General features: G+C 50.1%; 1 protein-coding gene across 1 annotated transcript in view; it reads left to right on the top strand.

The window, feature by feature from the left end:
- LOC144497664 (general transcription factor IIH subunit 4-like) overlaps positions 1–24,525 on the top strand; it is a 40,235-nt gene that overhangs the window by 15,027 nt on the left and 683 nt on the right. Inside the window, exons 5-9 of the mRNA XM_078219107.1 lie at positions 5,945–6,028; positions 7,942–8,074; positions 11,547–11,677; positions 15,402–15,449; positions 20,812–20,890. Of these exons, the coding sequence (XP_078075233.1) occupies positions 5,945–6,028; positions 7,942–8,074; positions 11,547–11,677; positions 15,402–15,449; positions 20,812–20,890 (475 nt within the window). The remainder of the gene's footprint in view (positions 1–5,944; positions 6,029–7,941; positions 8,075–11,546; positions 11,678–15,401; positions 15,450–20,811; positions 20,891–24,525) is intronic.

Raw genomic sequence — 24,525 nt, 5'->3', positions numbered from 1 at the left:
ATTTATTGACCCTCCCTAATTCCCCCCTCGAGAAGGTGAACCACCTTCTCGGACCTCAGTTTGTTTTGGTCTGTGGGTGAGAGGGTTAATCCCCCTCCGATTGGGAACAGGCTGCCCAGTGTCTGACTGTGGATGGTGGGGGAGGGGGGAGAGCAGCTTAATCCCCTTTGTTTCCAAGAGGGTTAGTGCTCAATGTGCTGGGTGCTGGTGTTGCAATGCTGCTGCTGCTGTTTTGATTACTATTACATTGCTGACTGGAGCCTGGAGGTGTGCTGAGGATGAGCCGGGGGAGTGGGCAGGGAGGGTGGGGTAGGGGCAGTGGGAGGTCCACGGGGAGCGGGGGGGTGAGGGGAGCGGGGGGGGGTGAGGGGGGCGGCGACGGGGAACTGTCGTCTGTACACTGCACGCCTCCAGATGTTTGAGAGACTCTCAGTCTCTACATTGTCACGCTGCTTATTGATCCCCAGGACTAGATGAGCGACCTTCTTCTCCAGCTGTGAAGACCGTGAAACCGTTGCCTTCGGTCCCTGCCTCAAGTTCAGTCCACCCCTAGTCCCCGACCACCAACAACCGACCGCCCCCCCCTTCCCCCCTCCTCCAATGCTTTGGGAGACCCTGGTTCGAATCCCTCCACGGCAGCTGGTGGAATTTGAATTCAGTGAATGAAATTGGGAATTAAAAATCTGGTCTCAGTAACGATGACCCTGGAACTATCATCGATCGTTGTAGAAACCCATCTGGTTCACGAATGTCCCTGTAGGGAAGGAAATCTGCCATCCTTACCCGGTCTGGCCTACGTGTGACTCCAGACACTCAGCAACATGGTTGACTCTTAACTGCCCCCTCTGAGACACTCGGTTCAAGGGCAATTAGGGATGGGCAACAAGTGCCGGTCCAGCCAGCGAAGCCCACCTGAAGGAATAAATAACTATACCCAACTCTTCAAATGCACCCCTAGCTGGCCTCCCATCTTCTACCCGCTTTTCTTCTCCCGCTATCTTATTACTATTGAACTGAAATACAACAGTGACACAGTGGTTAGCACTGCTGGTTAGTAAGTTTGCAGATGACACCAAGATTGGTGGCATGGTGGACAGTGAAGAAGGTTATCTCCAATTGCAACGGGATCTTGATCAATTGGGCCAGTGGGTTGACGAATGGCAGATGGAGTTTAATTTAGACAAATGCGAGGTGATGCATTTTGGTAGATTGAATCACGCAGGACTTACTCAGTTAATGGTAGGGCGTTGGGGAGAGTTACAGAACAAAGAGATCTTGGGGTACATGTTCATAGCTCCTTGAAAGTGGAGTCACAGGTGGACAGAGTGGTGAAGAAGGCATTCGGCATGCTTGGTTTCATCGGTCAGAACATTGAATACAGGAGTTGGGACGTCTTGATGAAGTTGTACAAGACATTGGTAAGGCCACACTTGGAATACTGTGTGCAATTCTGGTCACCCTATTATAGAAAGGATATTATTAAACTTGAAAGAGTGCAGAAAAGATTTACTAGGATGCTACCGGCACTTGATGGATTGAGTTATAAGGAGGGGCTGAATAGACTGGGACTTTTTTCTCTGGAGCGTAGGAGGCTGAGGGGTGACCTTATAGAGGTCTATAAAATAATGAGGGGCATAGATAAGGTAGATAGTCAATATCTTTTCCTAAAGGTCGGGGAGTCTAAAACTAGAGGGCATAGGTTTAAGGTGAGAGGGGAGAGATACAAAAGTGTCCAGAGGGGCAATTGTTTCACACAGAGGGTGGTGAGTGTCTGGAACAAGCTGTCAGAGGTAGTAGTAGAGGTGGGTACAATTTCATCTTTTAAAAAGCATTTAGATAGTTACATGGGTACGATGGGTATAGAGGGATATGGGCCAAATGCGGGCAATTGGGATTAGTTTAGGGGTTTTTAAAAAAAAAGGGCGGCATGGACAAGTTGGGCTGAAGGGCCTGTTTCCAAGCTGTAAACCTCTATGACTCTATGCTGCCTCACAGCGCCAGGGACCCGGGTTCAATTCCGGCCTCGGGTCACTGTCTGTGTGGAGTTTGCACGTTCTCCCCGTGTCTGCGTGGGTTTCCTCCCACAATCCAAAGATGTGCGGGTTAGGTGGATTGGCCATGCTAAATTGCCCCTTAGTTTCAGGGGGACTAGCCAGGGTAAATATGTGAAGTTGTGGGAATAGGGCCTGGGAGGGATTGTGGTCGGTGCAGACTCGATGGGCTGAATGGCCTCCTTCTGCACTGTAGGGATTTTATGATTTTCCAGAGCGCCATTGCTATGTTACTTTTCCAGTCGGTTTAGCTCAGTTGGCTGGACGGCTCGTTCGTGATGCAAAGCGACGCTAATCGCGTGGCTTCAATTCCCGTACCAGCTAAGGTCATTCATGAAGGCCTTCTCGACCTTGCCCGTTGCCTGAGGTGTGGTGATCCCCGGGTTAAATCACCACCAGTCAGCTCTCCCCCTCAAAGTGCAGAGCAGCCTATGGTCATCTGGAACTATGGCGACTTATTTACCTTACTTTTCCCGTGTCGTTTTTGCTCATCAAGCGAGTATATGTTTGTTGAGAACTCTGAATTATGTCCTTAAAAAATTTCACCACCACTCATCTACCCTCACACCGCCTAATCTCATTTCTCAATCTACCTGAGCAAATTTGCCCTTCACAGCTGGCTGCTTGGCTTTGTTTAAAAAAAGGCCCTGTTTAAATAAGGCCCTGGGTTCAGACACACCACTCTCAAGCTTGCAGTGAAACTTGATCAGTCCTTTACTGTAAGATTACAAATGAACCCAGTCCAATCCCTGACCGAGTCTGCCTCCCAGTTCCTCTGTTCTGATTGGCAGTACGGGGGGCAGAATCTTCCAGCCCTAGTAAGAAGTCTCACAACACCAGGTTAAAGACCAACAGGTTTATTTGGAATCACAAGCTTTTGGAGTGTTGCCCCTTCCTCAGGTGAGCAGCGCTCCGAAAGCTTGTGATTCCAAATAAACCTGTTGGACTTTAACCTGGTGTTGCGAGACTTCTTACTGTGTTTACCCCAGTCTAACGCTGGCATCTCCACATCATGACCCTACCCCCACCTCTCCCTTGCAGCAGGGGAGAGGAGCAAGCCACGGAAGACTTTGGTGGGACTGTAAGATCCCGCCGTGGTCAGTGGCCAGCCGTCTTTTCTGCCGTGGGAAAACACGCCACTGGGCTTCTCACCTTCAGCTGGAAGATCCCACTGGCGGGAATGGCTGGAAAATCCAGGCATCAATCTAAAATGGCCCGTTCCCAGTTAGTTACTTGAGGTATTCTGGAAAACTGTCCCGAATCGCGTTATGTGAACTCGAGCCATTGCGGGTCCCATTGAAACCTCTCAGCTGGTTCATTGACACCCTGTCCGAGAAGGAAACCCACCCTGTCTATATCCACTGCAGCCTGTATGTGACTCCAGCCCCCCACCCCCCATCGAATATTCCCCACTTGCCTGGATGGGCACAGCTCCAACAACACTCAAGAAGCTCGACACCATCCAGGACGAAGCAGCTCTCTTTGATTGGCATCCAGAGACGCGTTTGTTGAAGCTTTTTGTCTTGCACTCAGCAGGACAAATGCAAGAATGCCAAGTTTCAAATGGTCACAATTTATACTGCGGGAGAAAAGGGTGCTGATTGGTTGGCAAGTCGACTCTGATTGGCCGGGACGTTGCCATGGGGAAAGCAATAGGGAACTATAGGCTTCCTAAACTCCCAAGTAATTCACAAAATGCATGAGGCATTTCTTTGCTTGTCTGCAGAGAAGGAGACCCTGCAATGAGTGTGTGTTGCAAGCACAACCCAACCATGTTAGGAGTTCAACTGGCCATCTTGAAAGGCAGTGTATAAATGAGAGGAGATGGCGGCCCTAGTGGCACAGTCACTGAACTAGTAATAGTGTAGGAAGAGGCTATTCGGCCCATCGGGTCTGCACAGACTCTCCCAATGGCACCCTCCCTGTATCCCCATAACCACGCGCATTTGGCATGGCCAATCCACCTAACCTGCACATCTTTGGAGTGTCGGAGGAAACCGGAGCACTTGGGGGAAACCCACGCAAACAGGGGGAGAATGTGGGCGGCACAGTGGTTAGCACTGCTGCCTCACAGTGCCAGGGACCCGTGTTCGATTCCCAGCTTGGGTCACTGTGCGGAGTCTGCACGTTCTCCCCGTGTCTGCGTGGGTTTCCTCCCACAGTCTGAAAGACGCGCTGGTTAGGAGCATTTACCCGAACAGGCGCCGGAGTGTGGCGACTAGGGGAATTTCACAGTGACTTCACTGCAGTGCTGATTGAAGCCTTGTGACACTAATGAATAAGCTTTACTTTTACTTTAATGTGCAAACTCCACACCGACAGTGACTCCAGGCCGGAATCGAACCCGGGACCCTGGCGTTGCGAGGCAGCAGTGCTAACCACTGTGCCACCATGCCGTAGTAGGTGAATTCAGCCCTGGTAGTTTCACCTAACTGTTCTGACTAGGGGTCAAACCGCAGGGCAGAGCTGGGAGGCGGGGAAGGAGCAGGGGGTGTTTGTGGGGCTAAAGGTCCAGCACAGGCAGAATGGGCCATGTGGCCTGTGTTGGTGGATTTGTTTCCATGGTTCCTGTCACAGGGGATTGTTAGTCCTTCAGTGATAATATGATTCAAACCCTTGTTGTTTCACAGCTTTGTGGTTTGGTGTCCATTGACTCACTGCAGTGTTTTATAACAAGGGCAGCGTTAGATTGCATTAAATTGGAGACATTTAATACAGCCGGACGCTGGGCTTGGGCATGACTCATCTGTGCACTTCCTACTGTCCCGAGAATGCTGAACAGCCCCTGTCCAGCAGCCCTGTAATTACAGCCAATAAGCCAGGGTCTAATGATGTACAGACTGGCCTGCTCCCTGAACAGATAGATCTCCCCTGGTTACCCATCTGTTCTCTGTTAGCATCTGGTCCTCCCAGCAAATAAGATCAGTCTGTTTCCCAAGTGGTTCAGGCTCAGCTGGTCTGTGTAGTCCGCGTCTATGCCAGCAGGAGAGGGGGCGGGGGGTGTTAAGACTCGCTGCACGGCCTGATGGGAAACAAATTGGTCAATTGACAGGGTTCTCCCAATCCCAAACCCAGGGGAATTACAATTCTGGTTCCTGTAATCTGTTCCCGTAATGCACTCCTCAGTACTCCGGGCATTAGTCCAGTGAATCATAGAATCCCTACAGTGCAAAAGGAGGCCATTCGGCCCATCGAGTCTGCACCGACCACAATCCCACCCAGGCCCTATCGCCGTAACCCCACATATTTACCCCGCTAATCCCCCTGACACGGAGAGATTTAACATGGTCAATCCACCTAACCTTTGGGCTGTGGGAGGAAACCCACGCAGACACGGGGAGAACGTGCAAACTCTACACAGTGACCCGAGGCCGGAATCGAACCCGGTTCCCTGGCGCTGTGAGGCATGATGTGGAGATGCCGGCGTTGGACTGGGGTAAACACAGTAAGAAGTTTAACAACACCAGGTTAAAGTCCAACAGGTTTATTTGGTAGCCTAGAAGGGGCTTAGAGCCTCGAAAACTTGTGTGGCTTTTGCTACCAAATAAACCTGTTGGACTTTAACCTGGTGTTGTTAAACTTCTTGCTGTGAGGCAGCAGTGCTACCCGCTGTGCGGCCCAGTGAATACCCAGTGTGGGCTGCCTCTCCTTGCAGACTCCTCCAAACACATACGGAGCCAACGCCCAGCCTTCCCAGCTGACATCTTCTCGTTAAAATGTCCGTCTTTAAGCAAGTTGAAAAATTCCTGACGTTTTTGTGTTGTTAAGGAGCTTGCTCCAGTACGGCTGTCCGATCCTGTAATTCCCCCTTCCCCCATTCGCTGGAGACTGAGTACCTCAGACTGTGGTTCCCGTGCCTTCTCATCATCCCTGCCTTCTGGCTCCCCCTGCAGGATTACTCTGTGGAAGGCATGAATGACTCCCTGTTGACGTTCCTGCAGCACCTGAGGGAATTCGGACTCGTCTTCCAGAGAAAGGTAAGGATAACTGGGCTCTGGAGGTGTGACGTGCCAGCGACCTTCACTGGTCAAGCAATGACCTGATTTTAAAATTCTCATCCGTGTTTTCAAATCCCTCCATGGCCTTGCCCCGCTCCCCACCTCTGTCATCTCCTCCAACCCTCTGAGATGCCGGCGTTCCGCTCATTCTGTCCTCCACCACTGGCTGCCATGCTTTCAGTTGCCTGGGTCGCGAACTCTGGAACATCCTTCCTCTGCCTCGATTTCCTCCCTCAAGACCCTCCTTAAACCTCCCCTCTCCAACTCAGCTTTTGGGGTCATTTAGAAATCATAGAAACCCTACAGCACAGAAAGAGGCCATTCGGCCCATCGAGTCTGCACCGACCACGATCCCACCCAGACCCTATCCCCATATCCCTACATATTTACCCGTTAATCCCTCTAACCTACGCATCTCAGGACATTAAGGGGCAATTTAGAATGGCCAATTAACCTAACCCGCACATCTTTGGAGTGTGGGAGGAAACCGGAGCACCCGGAGGAAACCCACGCAGACACAGGAAGAATGTGCAAACTCCACACAGACAGTGACCCAAGCCGGGAATCGAACCCAGGTCCTTGGAGCTGTGAAGCAGCAGTGCTAACCACTGTGCTACCGTGCCGCCCTCAAATGGACATTTGACCCTCAGTATCTCCTTGTGTTGCTCAGTGTCAGACCTGGGAACATAGGAACAAGAGAAGGCCATTCAGCCCCTCGAGCCTATTCCGTCATTCAGTGGGATCATGGCTGACATGTGGTCTAACCCCATATACCTGCCCTAGGCCCATATTCCTTAAGACCTTTACTTAATAAACACTTATCTATCTCAGATTTAAAATTATCAACTGGCCTTACCGTTTATGGAAGAGAGTTCCAAACCTTTACCAAAGTTGGTTTTATAATCCTCCAGTGGAGTGCCTTGAGACATTACATGATGTTAAATCACAGAATCCCTACAGTGCGGGAGAAGGACATTATCCTTAACCTACACATCTCTGAACACTAAGGAGCAATGTAGCCCGGCCAATCTGCACACCTTTGAATGTGGGAGGAACCCGGAGGAAACCCCCGCAGACACGGGGAGAACGTGGCACAGTGGTTCGCACCGCTGCCTCTCCGCTCCAGGGACCCGGCTTCCGTTCCGGCCTTGGGTGACAGTCTGTGTGCGTGTTCTCCCGGCGTCTGCGTGGGTTTCCTCCGGTTTCCTCCCACAGTCTGAAAGGTGTGCAGGTTAGGTGGCTAAATTGTCCCTCAGTGTCATGGAATCCCTTCAATGCAGAAGGAGGCCATTCGGCCCATCGAGTCTGCACTGACCACAATCCCACCCAGGCCCAATCCCCATAACCCCATGTATTTACCCTAGCTAATCCCCCTGGCACTAAGGGGCAATTTATCATGGCCAATGCACCTAACCCGCACATCTTTGGACTGTGGGAGGAAACCGGAGCACTCGGAGGAAACCCACGCAGACACGGGGAGAATGTGCAGACTTCACACAGACAATGAGACAAGCCAGGAATTGAACCCAGATCCCTGGCGCTATGAGGCAGCAGTGCTGACCACTGTTCCCCTCCGTGTCAGGGGATTTAGCAGGGCAAATATCTGGGGTTATGGGGATAGGGCCTGGGTGGGACTGTCGTCAGTGCAAGCTCGATGGGCCGAGTGGCCTCCTTCTCCACTGTGGGGATTCTATAAACATACAAACTCCACACAGACAGTCACCTAAGGCCGGAATCGAACCCGGGTCCCTGGCGCTGTGAGGTAGCAGTGCTGCCCTATATATATATGTAATGATGTTGTTGTCAGTTGAACTTGGCAAGACACGGTGACACCAACATGCTTGAGACTGTGTGGCACTCTCTTCTCTGCCTCTCTCTCTCTCTGTCCACAGCGTAAGTCGCGGAGGTTCTATCCGACACGGCTGGCCATTAACCTGGCCTCGGGAGTGACGGGCAGCTCGGTGGATGTACACCGTCAGGGATACATCATCGTGGAGACAAACTACAGGATCTACGCCTACACCGGTGAGAGTCTGCCTGCAGGGGGCAGCCAACCCCAACGCAGCAAGTTCAAACCCTCAGTGGTCACTCCTGTATGCGCACACACACTATACCACCGACTGACCAAGAGGGGCCCAGGCTCTGGGGACAGGGGTTCAAACCCCACCACCACAGCCAGTGCAACTTCACTTCAATGAATGAAACCTGGAATTATAAAGTTAGTCCAAAGATTAGGGCAGCTCGGTGGCACAGTGGTTAGCGCTGCTGCCTCTCAGCTCAAGGGACCTGGGTTTAATTACCGGCCTCGGGTCACTGTCTGTGTGGAGTCTGCACATTCTCCCCGTGTCTGCGTGGGTTTCCTCCGGGTGCTCCGGTTTCCTCCCACACTCCAAAGATGTGCAGGTTGGATTGGCCATGTTAAATTGCCCCTTAGTGTCCCAGGATGCAGAGGGTTAGAGGGATTAGTGGGGTAAATATGCGAGGATAGGGCCTGGGTGGGATTGTTGTTGCAGACTCGATGGGCCGAATGGCCTCATTCTGCACTGTGAGGATTGTATGATGTGTAGGTTAAGTGGATTGGCCATGCTAAGTTGCCCCTTAGTGTCAGGGGGACTAGCAGGGTAAATACGTGACGACCTTCTGCACTGTAGGAACTCTGTGATTCCGGTCTCCGTATTGGTGACTGCAAACGTATCATCGATTGTTGCAATCCCTTTATTCCCTTGAGGGAAGGAAATCTGCCATCCTCACCCAGCCTGGCTGACACTTTTGATTTGATTTATTATTGTCATATGTATCAGTATACAGTGGAAAGTATTGTTTCTTGCGCTGTAAAGACAAAGCATACCGTTCATAGAGAAGGAAAGGAGAGAGTGCAGAATGTAGTGTTACAGTCATAGATAGGGTGCAGAGAAAGATCAACTTAATGCAAGGTAGGTCCATTCAATAGTCTGACAGCAGCAGGGAAGAAGCTGTTCCTGAGTCGGTTGGTCCGTGTTCACTCTGAAATTGCCAAGCAAGGTCCTTGCGAGTCTTAGTGTCAGGGAGACTCGCTAGGGTCTCACTAAGGCCAATAGAATCTCAACAGTGCAGAAGGAGGCCATTCAGCCCATTGAGTCTGTACTGACCACAATCCCACCCTATTCCCGTAACCCTCATTTACCCTGCTAATCTCCCTGACACTAAGGGTCAATTTAGCCTGGCTAATCAACCTACCCTGCACATCTTTGCAGTGTGGGAGGAAACCGGAGCACCCGGAGGAAACCCACGCAGACACGGGGAGAACATGCAGACTCCGCACAGACAGTGACCCAAGGCTGGAATTGAACCCGGGTCCCTGGCGCTGTGAGGCAGCAGTGCTAACCACTGTGCCACCGTGCCGTCCAGTTTAAGGGCAACTGGGGATGAGCGTTAAGTGACGGCCCCCTCAGTGACACCCCCATGTAAGAGTATTTGTGAAAAGACACTTGCGGGGATGCCGGACCTCACCCGGAGGAAACGCACGCAGACACGGAATGTGCAAACTCCACACAGACAGTGACCCAAGCCGGGAATCGAACCTGAGTCCCTCTCGCTGTGAGGCAGCTGTGCCAACCACTGTGCCAGTGTTGCAAGGGTGCCCGGCATCACAGCGCCAGAAAGGGTTAATGCAACTTGCACGGTACTTGTAATGGCAGCAGCCTGACAGGCCCCGGTGGCGGGCAGCTGGAAGAGACTGTGCAGTGAGACCCAGTGTGTGGGAGTCTCCGAATCATTTCATTCAGAGCTGCGATCCCTCCTGAGGGCCGGGGCAAAGTGGCTGCGTGCTAGAGATTGGCAAAATGGAGAGGAGTGCCACTCGAGCACAGCCGCTTCATAACATGACTGAGTGCAGGCAGGAGGCCGTGTCAGCTGTAACCCTGTCTGCACCGGACACCATTAACCGATTCCTCACTCATCTCCTCATCTCCCCCCCCGCATCTCTGCCCCAGCTGTCCGTTCCGGCTCAGCAGTAGGGTGGCACCGTGGTTGGCACTGCTGCCTCACAGCGCCAGGGACCCGGGTTCAACTCCCGGCTTGGGTGACTGTCTGTGCAGAGTTTGCACATTCTCCCCGTGTCTGCGTGGGTTTCCTCCCGTACTCCAAAGATGTGCGGGTTAGGTGGATTGGCCATGCTAAATTGCCCCTTAGTGTCAGGGGGATTAGCAGGGTAAATACATGAGCTTTTGGGGATAGGGCCTGGGTGGGATTGTGGTCGGTGCAGACTCGATGGGCCGAATGGCCTCCTTCTGCACTGTAGGGTTTCTATGATTCTATGACCCAGAATACGTCACTCAACAAATCAAGCAGCAAATAAGTGGAAGCTCGGTCATTGAGAATGTTTAACGCAGAGATTGATGGATTTTTGGTTAACAGTGGGGAGATAGTGGGTGTAAATGGCACTGAAGTCTCCAATCAGCCATGATCATATTAACAGCAGAGCAGGCTCGATGGGCTGAATGGCCTACTCTGGTTCCAATGTTCGCCTCCTGACTCCCCAAAGCCCGATCACCATCTTCAAGGACACGAGTCAGGAGTGTGATGGAATATTCCCCACTTGCCTGGATGGGCACGCTCCAACGACTCGAGAAGCTCCACACCATCCAGGACAAAGCAGCCCCGCTCGATTGGCACCACATCCACAAACATTCACTCCCTCCACCACCGACACACAGTGGCAGCCGTGTGTACCATCTACAAGACGCACTGCAGCAACTCACCAAGACTCCTTAGACAGCAACTTCCCAACCCATGATCATTCCCATCTAGAAAGACAAGAGCAGCAGATACCGGGGAACACCACCACCTGGAGGTTCCACTCACCATCCTGACTTGGAAATACATCACCATTCCTTCACTGTAACTGGGTCAAATTCCTGGAGCTCCCTCCCTAACAGCACAGTGGGTGTACCTACACCACAGGGACTGCAGCGGCTCAAGGCAGCAGCTCACCACCACCTTCTCGAGGGGCAATTAAGGATGGGTAATAAAGGCATCCCGCAATTTATTTTGAAATGCTGGTCTGAAGCATGAACGGTCTGAGGATCGAGAGTCTCAGTGGCCCTATTCCTGAGCAGAATCTGTGCACAGCCTCTCTGCAGTAAAGCAGTGTCTCTGGATAAGGATCTGGAGGGAAGGGAGGACTGGCAGATTTCACCCTCTGTTCACCCCTCCCCACTGGGCATCAGGAACAGCTGGGCTGCTGGACAGAGTCAGTGTGGGAGCAGCCAACTACCCCCAACTCCCTGTCCCTCCCACCCCCCCCTCTCCCCTCGCTTTGCATTCCTGCACCCCCCGCTTCCCACTCCAATCTCCCCCCCCCCCCCCCGCTTCTCACTCCCCCCCCCCCCCCCCCCCCCCTCCCCCCCCTCTCTCTGTTTGGGTGGATCGTCTCACTGAGCGTTCATGCTGGGTTATTTGTGAATGGTTTGGGGGGAATGTTTCACTCAGGCTCTTTCTCCTTGTTTCCCCTGTGCAGACTCTGAGCTGCAGTTAGCCCTCATCGCTCTGTTCTCTGAGATGCTCTATCGCTTTCCCAACATGGTGGTGGCTCAGCTGAGCAGAGACAGCGTGCAGCAGTCCATCGCCAACGGGATCACGGCAGAACAGGTAACAGCACTGGGGCTGCCGGCAGCTCCCAATGAAGCCCTTTGCAGGGACTTGAAGAATTAAGGGTCTGCATTCACACTCACGCATGTTTAATGTTTATTTGTTAGTGTCACAAGTAGGCTTACATTAACACTGCAATGAAGTTACTGTGAAAATCCCCCAGTCGCCACACTCCGGTGCCTGTTCGGTGAATACACCCTAACCAGCACGTCTTTGGACTGTGGGAGGAAACCGGAGCACCCAGAGGAAACCCACGCAGACACGGGGAGAACTCTGCACAGACCCAAGCCGGGAATTGAACCCGGGTCCCTGACGTTGTGAGGCAGCAGTGCTAACCACTGTGCTACCATGCCGTCCTAGACAGGTACACGCAGAATGAGTATGTTACCCAGACAGATAAACGCAGGATAGGGATGGTACCCAGGCAGGTGCACACATGACACTGGGGTTTGCATACCTGTGGTACACACAGCCAGGTCTGGTACACATGGGAGCTGGATATGTGTATGCTTAAGATTGGCGCGCGCGCACACAAGAATCTGAAGCACCCAGGAACCAGAGAGGTGTACACTTGTGCTTGGCACAAATAGGATCCAGACAGTGTACACCCAGGCCTGACACACACACACACACACAGAAACCAGACGGTGTACACCCGATAAAAGCAAATTACTGCAGATGCTGGAATCTGAAACCAAAAGAGAAAATGCTGGAAAATCTCAGCAGGTCTGGCAGCATCTGGCAGGAGAGAAAAGAGGTGACATTCTCCTTACAGATGCTGCCAGACCTGCTGAGATTTTCCAACATTTTCTCTTGTTGTTTCATTGTACACCCCAGACTGATACACAGACAGAAACCAGACAGTGTACACCCCAGACTGATACACAGACAGAAACCAGACAGTGTACACCCCAGACTCATACACAGACAGAAACCAGACAGTGTACACCCCAGACTGGTACACAGACAGAAACCAGACAGTGTACACCCCAGACTGGTACACAGACAGAAACCCAACAGTGTACACCCCAGACTGGTACACAGACAGAAACTAGACAGTGTACACCCCAGACTGATACACAGACAGAAACCAGACAGTGTACACCCCAGACTGATACACAGACAGAAACCAGACAGTGTACACCCCAGACTGGTACACAGACAGAAACCAGACAGTGTACACCCCAGACTGGTACACAGACAGAAACCAGACAGTGTACACCCCAGACTGATACACAGACAGAAACCAGACTGTATACAACACAGACTGATACATAGACAGAAACCAGACAGTGTATACCCCAGACTGATACACAGACAGAAACCAGACTGTATACACCCCAGACTGATACACAGACAGAAACCAGACAGTGTACACCACAGACTGATACACATGGACAGAAACCAGACAGTGTATCATAGAAATCATAGAAACCCTACAGTACAGAAAGAGGCCATTCGGCCCATCGAGTCTGCACCGACCACAATCCCACCCAGGCCCCACCCCCACATCCCTACATATTTTACCCACTAATCCCTCTAACCTACGCATCTCAGGACTCTAAGGGGCAATTTTAGCATGGCCAATCAACCTAACCCGCACATCTTTGGACTGTGGGAGGAAACCGGAGCACCCGGAGGAAACCCACGCAGACACGAGGAGAATGTGCAAACTCCACACAGACAGTGACCCGAGCCGGGAATCGAACCCAGGTCCCTGGAGCTGTGAAGCAGCAGTGCTAACCACTGTGCCACCGTACCGTGTACACCCCAGACTGATACACGCACACAGAAACCCAACAGTGTACACCCCAGACTGATACACAGACACAGAAACCAGACAGTGTACACCCCAGACTGATACACAGATAGAAACCAGACAGTGTACACCCCAGACTGATACACAGATAGAAACCAAACAGTGTACACCCCAGACTGGTACACAGACAGAAACCAGACAGTGTACACCCCAGACTGATACACACACATAGAAATCCAACAGTGTACACCCCAGACTGATACACAGAAAGAAACCAGACAGTGTACACCCCAGACTGATAGACAGAAACACAACAGTGTACACCCCAGCCTGATACACGCACACAGAAACCCAACAGTGTACACCCCAGACTGATACACAGACAGAAACCAGACAGTGTACACCCCAGACTGATACACAGACAGAAACCAGACTGTGTACACCACAGACTGACACACAGACAGAAACCAGACAGTGTACACCACAGACTGACACAGACAGAAACCAGACTGTGTACACCCCAGACTGATACACAGACAGAAACCAGACTGTGTACACCACAGACTGACACAGACAGAAACCAGACTGTGTACACCCCAGACTGATACACAGACAGAAACCAGACTGTGTACACCCCAGACTGATACACAGACAGAAACCAGACTGTGTACACCACAGACTGACACACAGACAGAAACCAGACTGTGTACACCACAGACTGACACGCAGACAGAAACCAGACAGTGTACACCCCAGACTGACACACAGACAGAAACCAGACTGTGTACACCACAGACTGACACACAGACAGAAACCAGACTGTGTACACCACAGACTGACACACAGACAGAAACCAGACTGTGTACACCCCAGACTGGTACACAGACAGAAACCAGACTGTGTACACCACAGACTGACACACAGACAGAAACCAGACTGTGTACACCACAGACTGACACACAGACAGAAACCAGACTGTGTACACCACAGACTGACACGCAGACAGAAACCAGACAGTGTACACCCCAGACTGACACACAGACAGAAACCAGACTGTGTACACCCCAGACTGATACACAGACAGAAACCAGACTGTGTACACCACAGACTGACACACAGACAGAAACCAGACTGTGTACACCCCAGACTGGTACACAGACAGAAACCAGACTGTGTACACCACAGACTGACACACAGACAGAAACCAGACTGTGTACACCACAGACTGACACACAGACAGAAACCAGACAGTGTACACCACAGACTGACACACAGACAGAAACCAGACAGTGTACACCCCAGACTGACACACAGACAGAAACCAGACTGTGTACACCCCAGACTGGTACACAGACAGAAACCAGACAGTGTACACCACAGACTGACACACAGACAGAAACCAGACAGTGTACACCCCAGACTGATACACAGACAGAAACCAGACTGTGTACACCACAGACTGATACACAGACAGAAACCAGACTGTGTACACCACAGACTGATACACAGACAGAAACCAGACTGTGTACACCACAGACTGACACACAGACAGAAACCAGACAGTGTACACCCCAGACTGATACACAGACAGAAACCAGACTGTGTACACCACAGACTGATACACAGACAGAAACCAGACTGTGTACACCACAGACTGATACACAGACAGAAACCAGACTGTGTACACCACAGACTGATACACAGAAACCACCGGAACATGTCAGGGTTAGCGCGTTGCTTTTGGTGGGAGCTTGCTGTGTGTAAATTGGTTGCCGTGTTTCCTGCATCGGCCGAGTGGGTGCAGTTGGTAAAGTACGTGGTGGTCTGTGAAGAGCTTGGACTGAGGAAATGAAAGGTGCTCTCGCGGTGCCTGTCCGCCTTTCTTTCTAGAGGGGCGTTCCCATTCCATTCCCCACCCCCTCCGCCGCCGTGTGAGATGACGTCTGTGTTTTGTCCTTTCTCCAGATTATCCACTTCCTGCGGACAAGAGCCCACTCGGTAATGATGAAGGGGGTAAGTCGCTGGCAGTAACGTCCGGGTGTCTGTCCCGACAGCTCAGTCACTCCACTCAGCAGCCAGAGCGGCGGATAGCCAAGCACAACTGGAAAGCCTGAGGGGTTGAGGCAAAGCAGTCACTCAACCACGTGTGGGGAGGGAGGGGGTAGGGGATGGGGTCTAGTTCGGCTGCAACACTTCCAGCATCGAAGTAACCTCTCAAACGTAAAGAATGACCGCTTCCGGCTAAATGTTTCTCGGGGCTCCGTGTCCGTCCAGTGCTCAGGGTTGGACAAGAACCAGGGGCAGGAGTATGTTTGTTGCATTGTTTAGATGCACTTGTGGAGGGTGCCATTTTGATTAAGCACTCAGAGCACATATAAAGAGAGACCGCTGGTACCGGGGCGAGCAGTAGACTGATGCCTCACTGGCTTCCCAGCACTGGTCGACTCCCAGATCTACCTTACATTGGGCACTGGGATGGGGAGTTGGGGGGGATCTGTCTATCTCAGCCTCAGATATATTCCACCCACCCCCCCCACACACATACCTAAAAGACAACCCCCTCCTCCCAGGAAGCAGACCAGTGAACCAAAAGCAACCCCCCCCCTCCCCATGATGCACCCATTTTCATAACCAGCACAGACAAAACTCATCAGAGTTAACAAGAACTCGTTAATAAGAATTTGTAAATAAGAACTTATGTTGCTGCAATTTCACTGCTAAATTTAAATATTTATTATTAATATATAATAGCACAAATGTTATTATAATTATATTTTATATATATTATAATTATTATTATTTACTGAATGCCCTTGAACTGAGTGTCTTTTCAGAGAGCAGTTGAGAGTCAGCCACATGGCTGTGACTCTGGAGTCACAGGTAGGCCAGACCGGGTAAGGACGGCAGATTTCCTTCCCTGAAGGACATTAGTGAACCAGATGGGTTTTTCCCGACAATCGACAATGGTTTCGTGGTCGTTAGGAGATTCTTAACTCCAGATTTTATTTTATCGAATTCAAATTCTACCATCTGCCGTGGCGGGATTCGAACCCGGGTCCCCAGAAGGTTCACTGAGTTTCTGGATTAATAGTCCAGTGATAATACCACTAGGCCATCACCTCCCCATTGCCTATCCCTTGTTGCCTTTGAACTGAGTAGCTTGCTAGGCCATTTCAGAGGGCAGTTGAGAGTCAACCACATTGCTGTGACTCTGGAGTCACAGGTAGGCCAGACCGGGTAAGGACGGCAGATTTCCTTCTCTGAGGGACATTAGTGAACCAGATGGGTTTTTCTGACAGTCGGCAATGGTTTCACGGTTATTTAAAATTCAAGTTTCACCTTCTGCCATGGTGGGATTCGAACCCAGGTCTCCAGAGCACTGCCTCTGGGTTACAAGCCCAGTGACGATACCACTACACCACTGCCTCCCTCTTGCCTAAGCACATTCTCGATTAATTCCACAAATAAAAGTTATTTCACACTATAAACATGAGCACTGCAAGAGAACATCCCTGGAACATCCTAGAATGCTGACACATCAGCATCACCTCCTTCTGAGACAGTAATCTGGGCCTGTGTTAAATAAAATCCACGTGATGTAAGAACATAAGAACTAGGAGCAGGAGTGGGCCATCAGACCCCTCGAGTCTGCTCCAACATTCAATAAGATCATGGCTGATCTTTTTGTGGGCTCAGCTCCACTTACCCGCCCGCTCACCATAACCCTTAATTCCTTTACTGTTCAAAAATCTATCTATCCTTGCCTTAAAAACATTCACTGAGGTAGCCTCAACTGCTTCACTGGGCAGGGAATTCCACAGATTCACAACTCTTTGTGTGAAGAAGTTCCTCCTCAACTCAGTCCTAAATCTGTCCCCCCTTATTTTGAGGCTATGCCCCCCTAGTTCTAGTTTCTCCCGCCAGTGGAAACAACTTCCTTGCTTCTATCTTATCTATTCCCTTCATAATCTTATGTTTCTATAAGATCTCCCCTCATTCTTCTGAATTCCAATGAGTATAGCCCCAGTCTACTCAGTCTCTCCTCATAAGCCAACCCTCTCAACTCCGGAATCAACCTAGTGAATCTCCTCTGCACCCCCTCCAGTGCCAGTATATCCTTTCTCAAGTAAGGAGACCAAAACTGTACACAGTACTCCAGGTGTGGCCTCACCAGCACCTTATACAGCTGCAACATAACCTCGCTGTTTTTAAACTCCATCCCTCTAGCAATGAAGGACAAAATTCCATTTGCCTTCTTAATTACCTGCTGCACCTGCAAACCAACTTTTTGTGAATCATGCACAAGGACACCCAGGTCCCTCTGCACAGCAGCATACTGCAATTTTTTACCATTTAAATAATAGTCCATTTTGCTGTTATTCCGACCAAAATGGATGACCTCACATTTACCAACATTGTACTCCATCTGCCAGACCCTCGCCCACTCAGACTATCTATATCCCTTTGCAGACTATCAGTGTCCCCTGCACACGTTGCTCTACCACTCATCTCAGTGTTATCTGCGAACTTTGACACACACTTGGTCCCCAACTCCAAATCATCTATGTAAATATTTGGTCTGTAAAATGTCACCGTTGTCACCTGCCCTTGTGATAATTAGACCCACGCGGGCGGGCGCTGGCCTGGTGCTGTGCCCTGTAGCGAGTGATGTGGGTGAGGGTTCTGGCTGCTTCCCCCCCCCACCCCATCCCCCATGGCCTTGGCCAGTCACACCCGCTTTGGACCAGCACCGGACGCAGCTGGATCGGCCCAATCTCTCCAACCTCGACCAGCAGGCACCTGGGTACGCCACCGCCTGCAGGATCCCCTCCCAGTTTCGCACCTCCCTGACTTTGTCCGTCGTCCGTTCCCTCACCTTCCCTGGGTCAGAACCCTGGAACCTCCCCCTCCCTCACCAGCGCTGTGGGTAAAAGCACCTTCACCAAACGGACTGCGGAGTTCGAGAAGGCAGCTCACCAACAGCTTTTCAAGGACAAGAAATGCTGCCCTTTCTGGCAATAGCATCATAGATTTAAATTAAATTAGAATAGCTCTCGGAGGGACATTGAATAAATCCTTGAAGGAGAAAGATGGGGGAGAAAGGGACCAAAGCAGACAGCTCTTTCAAAGAGCTGGCACCGGCCTGGTGGGCCAAATGGCCTCCTGCGGGGGGACCATGAATCTAGTGTTGTGACCGAGGAAGCCTAACGCGCACACCCCCAGGTTACTGGTCACTCCCCACGGATGCGACTGTGTGAAAGGGTAAGGCTGGCCCCATGTGTGACGAGCTGGGTTACAGTGCGAGAGCACCGCCCAGTGGTGGAGGTGGGCAGTGCGATTGGAGGGTTCAGCCCATCCAGCAATGCATTGCTGCAAGATGCATTGAGATTCATAGAATCCTACAGAAGGCGGCCATTCAGCCCATCGAGTCTGCACCGACCACAATCCCACCCAGGCTCTATCGCCGTAACCCCATGTATTTATGCTAACTAGTCCCCCTGACACTAAGGGGCAATTCAGCATGGCCAATCAACCTAACCCACACATCTTTGGAGTGTGGGAGGAAACCGGAGCACCCGCAGGAAACCCACGCAGACACGGGGAGAACGTGCAAACTCCGCACAGACAGGGACCCGAGGCCGGGAATTGAACCCGGGTCCCTGGCGCTGTGAGGCAGCAGCACTAACCACTGTGCCACCTTGCCCCACAATCCCGTACCCAATGTAAAGTATATCTGGGAGTTAATTGCCTCCCAGTGCTGGGAAGCAGGTTACAATTCAGGCAGCAAGCGGGACATTACTCTTCTCTCTTGGACCCCTCACCATTCAGGAGGGTCACCAGCGGCAGTGCTGGGTTGGTGCTGTGCAGCCTTTAGCGGTGCAGAGCGTTAAATCGACTGCAAGTCAGTCAGTGAAGGTGCGAGACACTAATTACTGTTCCTGACAATGGGTTTGTTGACAGAACGCAGCATCGCGCATGCCTGGTTCCAAACCTGCTCGCCCCACGTCCCGGCAGTCTCTCTTTATATGTGCTCCGAGTACTGAATCGAAACCACGCCCTTCACCTGTGCAATGTAGCAAACATACTGTTCACATAGGGGTCAGATCAGGGTCATTGTTGGGGTCTTTGGTGTCCCTTTCCCCCTGTGCTGGGAGTTTCTACTCCATGTTACAGTTTGATTGCCCCCTTCTGTAGCGGCCCCGACTGATTTCACCCCAAGTCGGAACCCGGGTCCCCGCGTTGTGAGGCAGCAGTGCCAACCACTGTGCCAACCACTGTGCCACCACTGTGGGGGAATGAAGGGTTGTCAGGATTGATGACATGAGGGCAGACCTCATTACCCACCATTCCAAGGGTGATCATTGGGGGGATGGTGTGGTCGAAGCTTCTGGAGTCCAGCAGCAATTTCTCACCTTGTCAGCTATCCAGCCAAAGAAGCATCTTCCGAGCGGCAGCACATGGTCAACCTTTAGCTCGACGGGAATGGGTATAAAAACAGGGAAGTTTTGCTAAAACTACAGGCCGGAGTTAGACCACACCAATGCTGTGAATAGTTTTGGTCCCCGTATCTAAGGAAAGATAAACTGACACTGGAGGCAGTCCAGAGACGGTTCTCTCGGTTGATCCCGGGTATGGAAGGATTTTCTTACGAGGAGAGTTTGAGTAGGTTTGGCCTGAACTTCATTGAAAATGGGATTTGGAACAGGGGCAGGCCATTCAGCCCCTCTCCCTCGCTCCCACCCATTTACCCTCTCTCTCTCTCTCTCCCACCCATTTACCCTCTCTCTCTCTCTCTCGCTCCCACACATTTACCCTCTCTCTCTCATCCAATTACCCCCTCTCTCTCTCCCACCCATTTACCCTCTCTCTCTCGCTCTCACCCATTTACCCTCTCTCTCTCCCACCCATTTATCCTCTCTCTCTCCCTCGCTCTCACCCATTTACCCTCTCTCCCCCTCGCTCCCACCCATTTACCCTCTCTCTCTCTCCCACCCATTTACCCTCTCTCTCTCTCTCTCTCCCACCCATTTACCCTCTCTCCCTCTCTCTCCCACCCATTTACCCTCTCTCCCACCCATTTACCCTCTCCCTTTCTCTCCCTCTCCCACCCATTTACCCTCTCTCTCTCTCCCTCGCTCTCACCCATTTACCCTCTCTCTCTCTCTCCCACCCATTTACCCTCTCTCCCTCTCCCACCCATTTACCCTCTCTCTCTCTCTCTCTCCCACCCATTTACCCTCTCTCTCCCTCTCCCTCCCTCTCTCTCCCTCCCTCTCCCTCTCTCTCCCACCCAGCAATAAATGTGGTCAAACCAGCCGAGGTCTAAGCAGTGATTGGTCAATGTTTTGTACCCTGTGCTGTTTTTTTTCCCCAGAATCCAGTGCTGCCGCCAACAATCACGGACCAGATCCGACTGTGGGAGCTGGAACGGGACCGTCTCCAATTCACAGAAGGTGGGTCCCGGTTACCCTTCGTCCCCATCCCATTGAGAGAGCGGGGAATGGGGAAGGGGGGGTACAACTCTGCACCAGCTGGGGGGATTGAGGGGTTAAGGCATCGATCTCCAAACTTTTCAGTACGAGGGCTACATCGTATATTTTACACATTTTCACGGGCCAAAGAAAAAAATTAGTTTTATAAATGAATGAATACAATTTAAATGAATGAATAAGTTTTAGAAACATAGAAAAACTACAGCACAATACAGGCCCTTCAGCCCACAAAAGTTGTGCCGAACATGTCCCTACCTTAGCGATTACTAGGCTTACTTATAACCCTCTATATATTTTATTTGGATCTTTTTTGTAATCAGCATGATATGATTCAGAACAAAAGAGAAATGTGACAATTACAACGAAACAATGCCGTGCTTACACTGAGAAATGATGTATAATGAGTAAAAATGTCAAACATTAGCAAATGCCCTGACAAAATAATCAATTACTGAACTGCAGATGAGAAAAGCAGGTTATTCATTTTTTAATTAATTTTATTTACTGAAATTTTACAAATGTTTAACTGAAATGAGAATTTGCCCAATTTTGTGGTACACAATAAAAAAAATAAACACGCCCCAAGAAAGAACTTCAGTAAAACAAAGCAAAGAAATTCAAAATAAACTTGAACCATTAATAAAGGTCGAACAAAAATAAATTCAGTCTGCACCTTTCTACACAATTCTGGCAATTGGAGTTTTCAATCGTAACCAACAAATCGTGAAGTTTTGCCCAAGATTAATGGGAATGATGGAACTGCTTTTTTAATTTCAAAATATTGCTGAACTGAGGTTTCAAACTTGAGGAGCCAATTATTCGAATGGACTTCAAATGCTCATCAGATAGATTTGCTCGATATTTGGATTTGACATACTTCATGTTTGAAAATGTTTGTTCACACAGGTACGTTGTACCAAAAACTGATACAAATCCACAAGCAAATCGCTTCAAATTTGGAAACTGCTCAGGCTGCAAAGATTTATAAAATTGGATCAGATTTCCTTCTTTATACTTGTCTATCAGCATGTCATCTGATTGGAGATCAATAATTTCCATTTGAAACTGACTTGGGAGTGTTTCAACATTGCAGCCAAATGGATTTTGAAACAGCTTTATTTCATCTGTGTTTCCATCAAGAGCAGAAAATCGTTCCTGAAATTGTTTTTGCAAGTCCTTAATGATTTCTGTTGCAAATGAAGAAGGAAATTCTGCTTCATTTTCTTCATGAAATTTTTCACAACATAGAAAATGAACCAAGTTATGAACTTTCACCTGTCGTTGAAATAGCATCAGTTTTGCCCTGAATGTCTTGACATGCACGAATAGATCACAAATCAAATTTGTTTCACCTTGCAACTTCAGATTCAATTGATTCATATGGCCTGTCATGTCTGCAAAAAATGTCAATTTCCAAAGCCAGTCAGTGTTTGATAAAAGTGGTTCAGGTCGATTCTTCTCTGTGAGAAAGGAATCAATTTCCTCTTTGAGCTGAAAGAACCGTGATAGAACCTTTCCACAACTAAGCCATCGAACTGCTGTATAATAAGGCAAGTCACCGAACTCAGAATCAGTTTCTTTCAGAAAATCACGAAACTGGCAATGATTAAGCCCGTGAGATCGAATGAAGTTCACTGTTGAAACAACAGATTTCAGAACGCAAGACATATCCACATATTTTCCGCACAATGCTTGTTGATGGATAATGCAATGCAGAAACATGGGCTTTGAGAATCCACCAACCTCACAAGCTTTTGTGATTTGTCCAACCAAACCTTTCTTCACCCCAGACATGTTCTTTTCTCCATCAATTGTCATGCATTGCAGTTTATTCCACTCCAGGTTATATTCCAACACAGTTTTTTGCAATTCTTTGAAGATGTCTTCTCCAGTTACTGTGCTGTGCATGCTGTGCACTGATGCTAATTCTTGTGTGACATTAAATTCACTGTCGATGCCACGGATGAATACTAGGAGTTGTGATGTGTCACACACATCAGTCGATTCATCAAGTGTGAGAAAATACCACTGAAAATTTCTTGCTTTGTCTGCAATTTGATGAAATGTATTGCTTCCTATATCCTCAATTCTACGAGCAACAGTATGTGACGCAAGACTGACGATTTTGAACAGATTTGCTTTTTCTGGGCATAACTCTTCCACTGCTTCCATTATACACTCTTTGATGAGATCTCCATCGGTGAATGGCTTTCCTCCTTTAGCCAATGCATAAGCTAGTTTGTAACTGGCCTTGGTTAAAGCTTCATTTTCAGTTCTCTTCTGCGTAAAAAAAGCTTGTTGGGAAAGCAACCTGTGTTGCATTGATTCAAATTGTTCCGAACGCTGTGTTACTGTGAATTGGGAATAACTTGGTTCATGTTTGGTCTCATAGTGCCGACATACATTGTACTCCTTCAAAACTGCAACAGTTTCGTTGCATATGACACACAAGGCTTTATCACCTGCTTGTACAAAGAAGTACTTTCATTAAACAGGCGGCACTCACTGTCCACTTTTCTTTTTTCCTTCCAAAGATGTGCAGGTTAGGTTGATTGGCCATGCTAAAAATTGCCCTTAGTGTCCTGAGATGCGTAGGTTAGAGGGATTAGTGGGTAAATCTGTAGGGATATGGGGGTAGGGCCTGGGTGGGATTGTGGTCAGTGTAGACTCGATGGGCCGAATGGCCTCTTTCTGTACTGTAGGGTTTCTATGATTTCTATGATAACTGACGGGTATATCTGACTGAAAATGAGGGTTCGCCAAGTCGACACCACTCAGGTCACATGGGAAGGAGCGCGGCGGACAGGAACTGCTCGTGTCAACTGTCCGACCGCGTGGTTGGGAAAAAACGAAGGGAAATAATTAGTTTTATTATTTATAAATATTTCAAGTTGCTGCGGGCCAGATGTGGCCCGCGGGCCGTAGTTTGGAGACCCCTGGGTTAAGGGATCACGAGGGTTTATTTACCCGAGGCATACAGCGGACATCAGGGCCGCATGAGGGTTGTTGGGCATGCTGGGGTGTGTATGTGGCGGACTAAGCAAGGGTCAGGGGCCACATGGGTACACGGATGAGGGGATACGCAGCAGGAATCGGGGCTAATTTCAGGGATATACGGATACACTGGGCATGTGATGGATCCGAGAGACTGTGCGAGTCGGGGAATACACAAGGAAGAGGGTTATGTTAGACATTGAGTACACTACAGTGGGAACACAGAGGGTACGCTGGGCATTGGGGTACATGCTGGTACACAGTGTGGATTAGGGTTCGCAGAGGGGTACATGCTGGGTCAGATGTGCATAGTGTGGATTGGGGTAATGGAGTGGTACACGCTGGGTCGGGGGTGCACAGTGTGGATTGGGGTACGCAGAGGGGTACATGCTGGGCCAGGAGTATACACTGTGGATTAATACGCAGAATGGTGGTAAATGCAGCATTCACCATGGATATTACATCTCAGTGAGGATCATGGGGGCTTGGGGCAGATACACTGGACACCACTGCTACCCAGATCAGCAGGAAACAGGCAGCAGAGTTCTGAGAGTCACAGCAGCCTGTAAGAGGGGAAGGGGGGAGGGGGAAACAGAGCCTGT

The sequence above is a fragment of the Mustelus asterias genome, chromosome 8 (assembly GCF_964213995.1).
Source record: "Mustelus asterias chromosome 8, sMusAst1.hap1.1, whole genome shotgun sequence".
NCBI lineage: Eukaryota > Metazoa > Chordata > Chondrichthyes > Carcharhiniformes > Triakidae > Mustelus > Mustelus asterias.
Note: the sequence above shows the minus strand (reverse complement) of the source record. Positions and strands in the feature narration are given on the sequence as shown.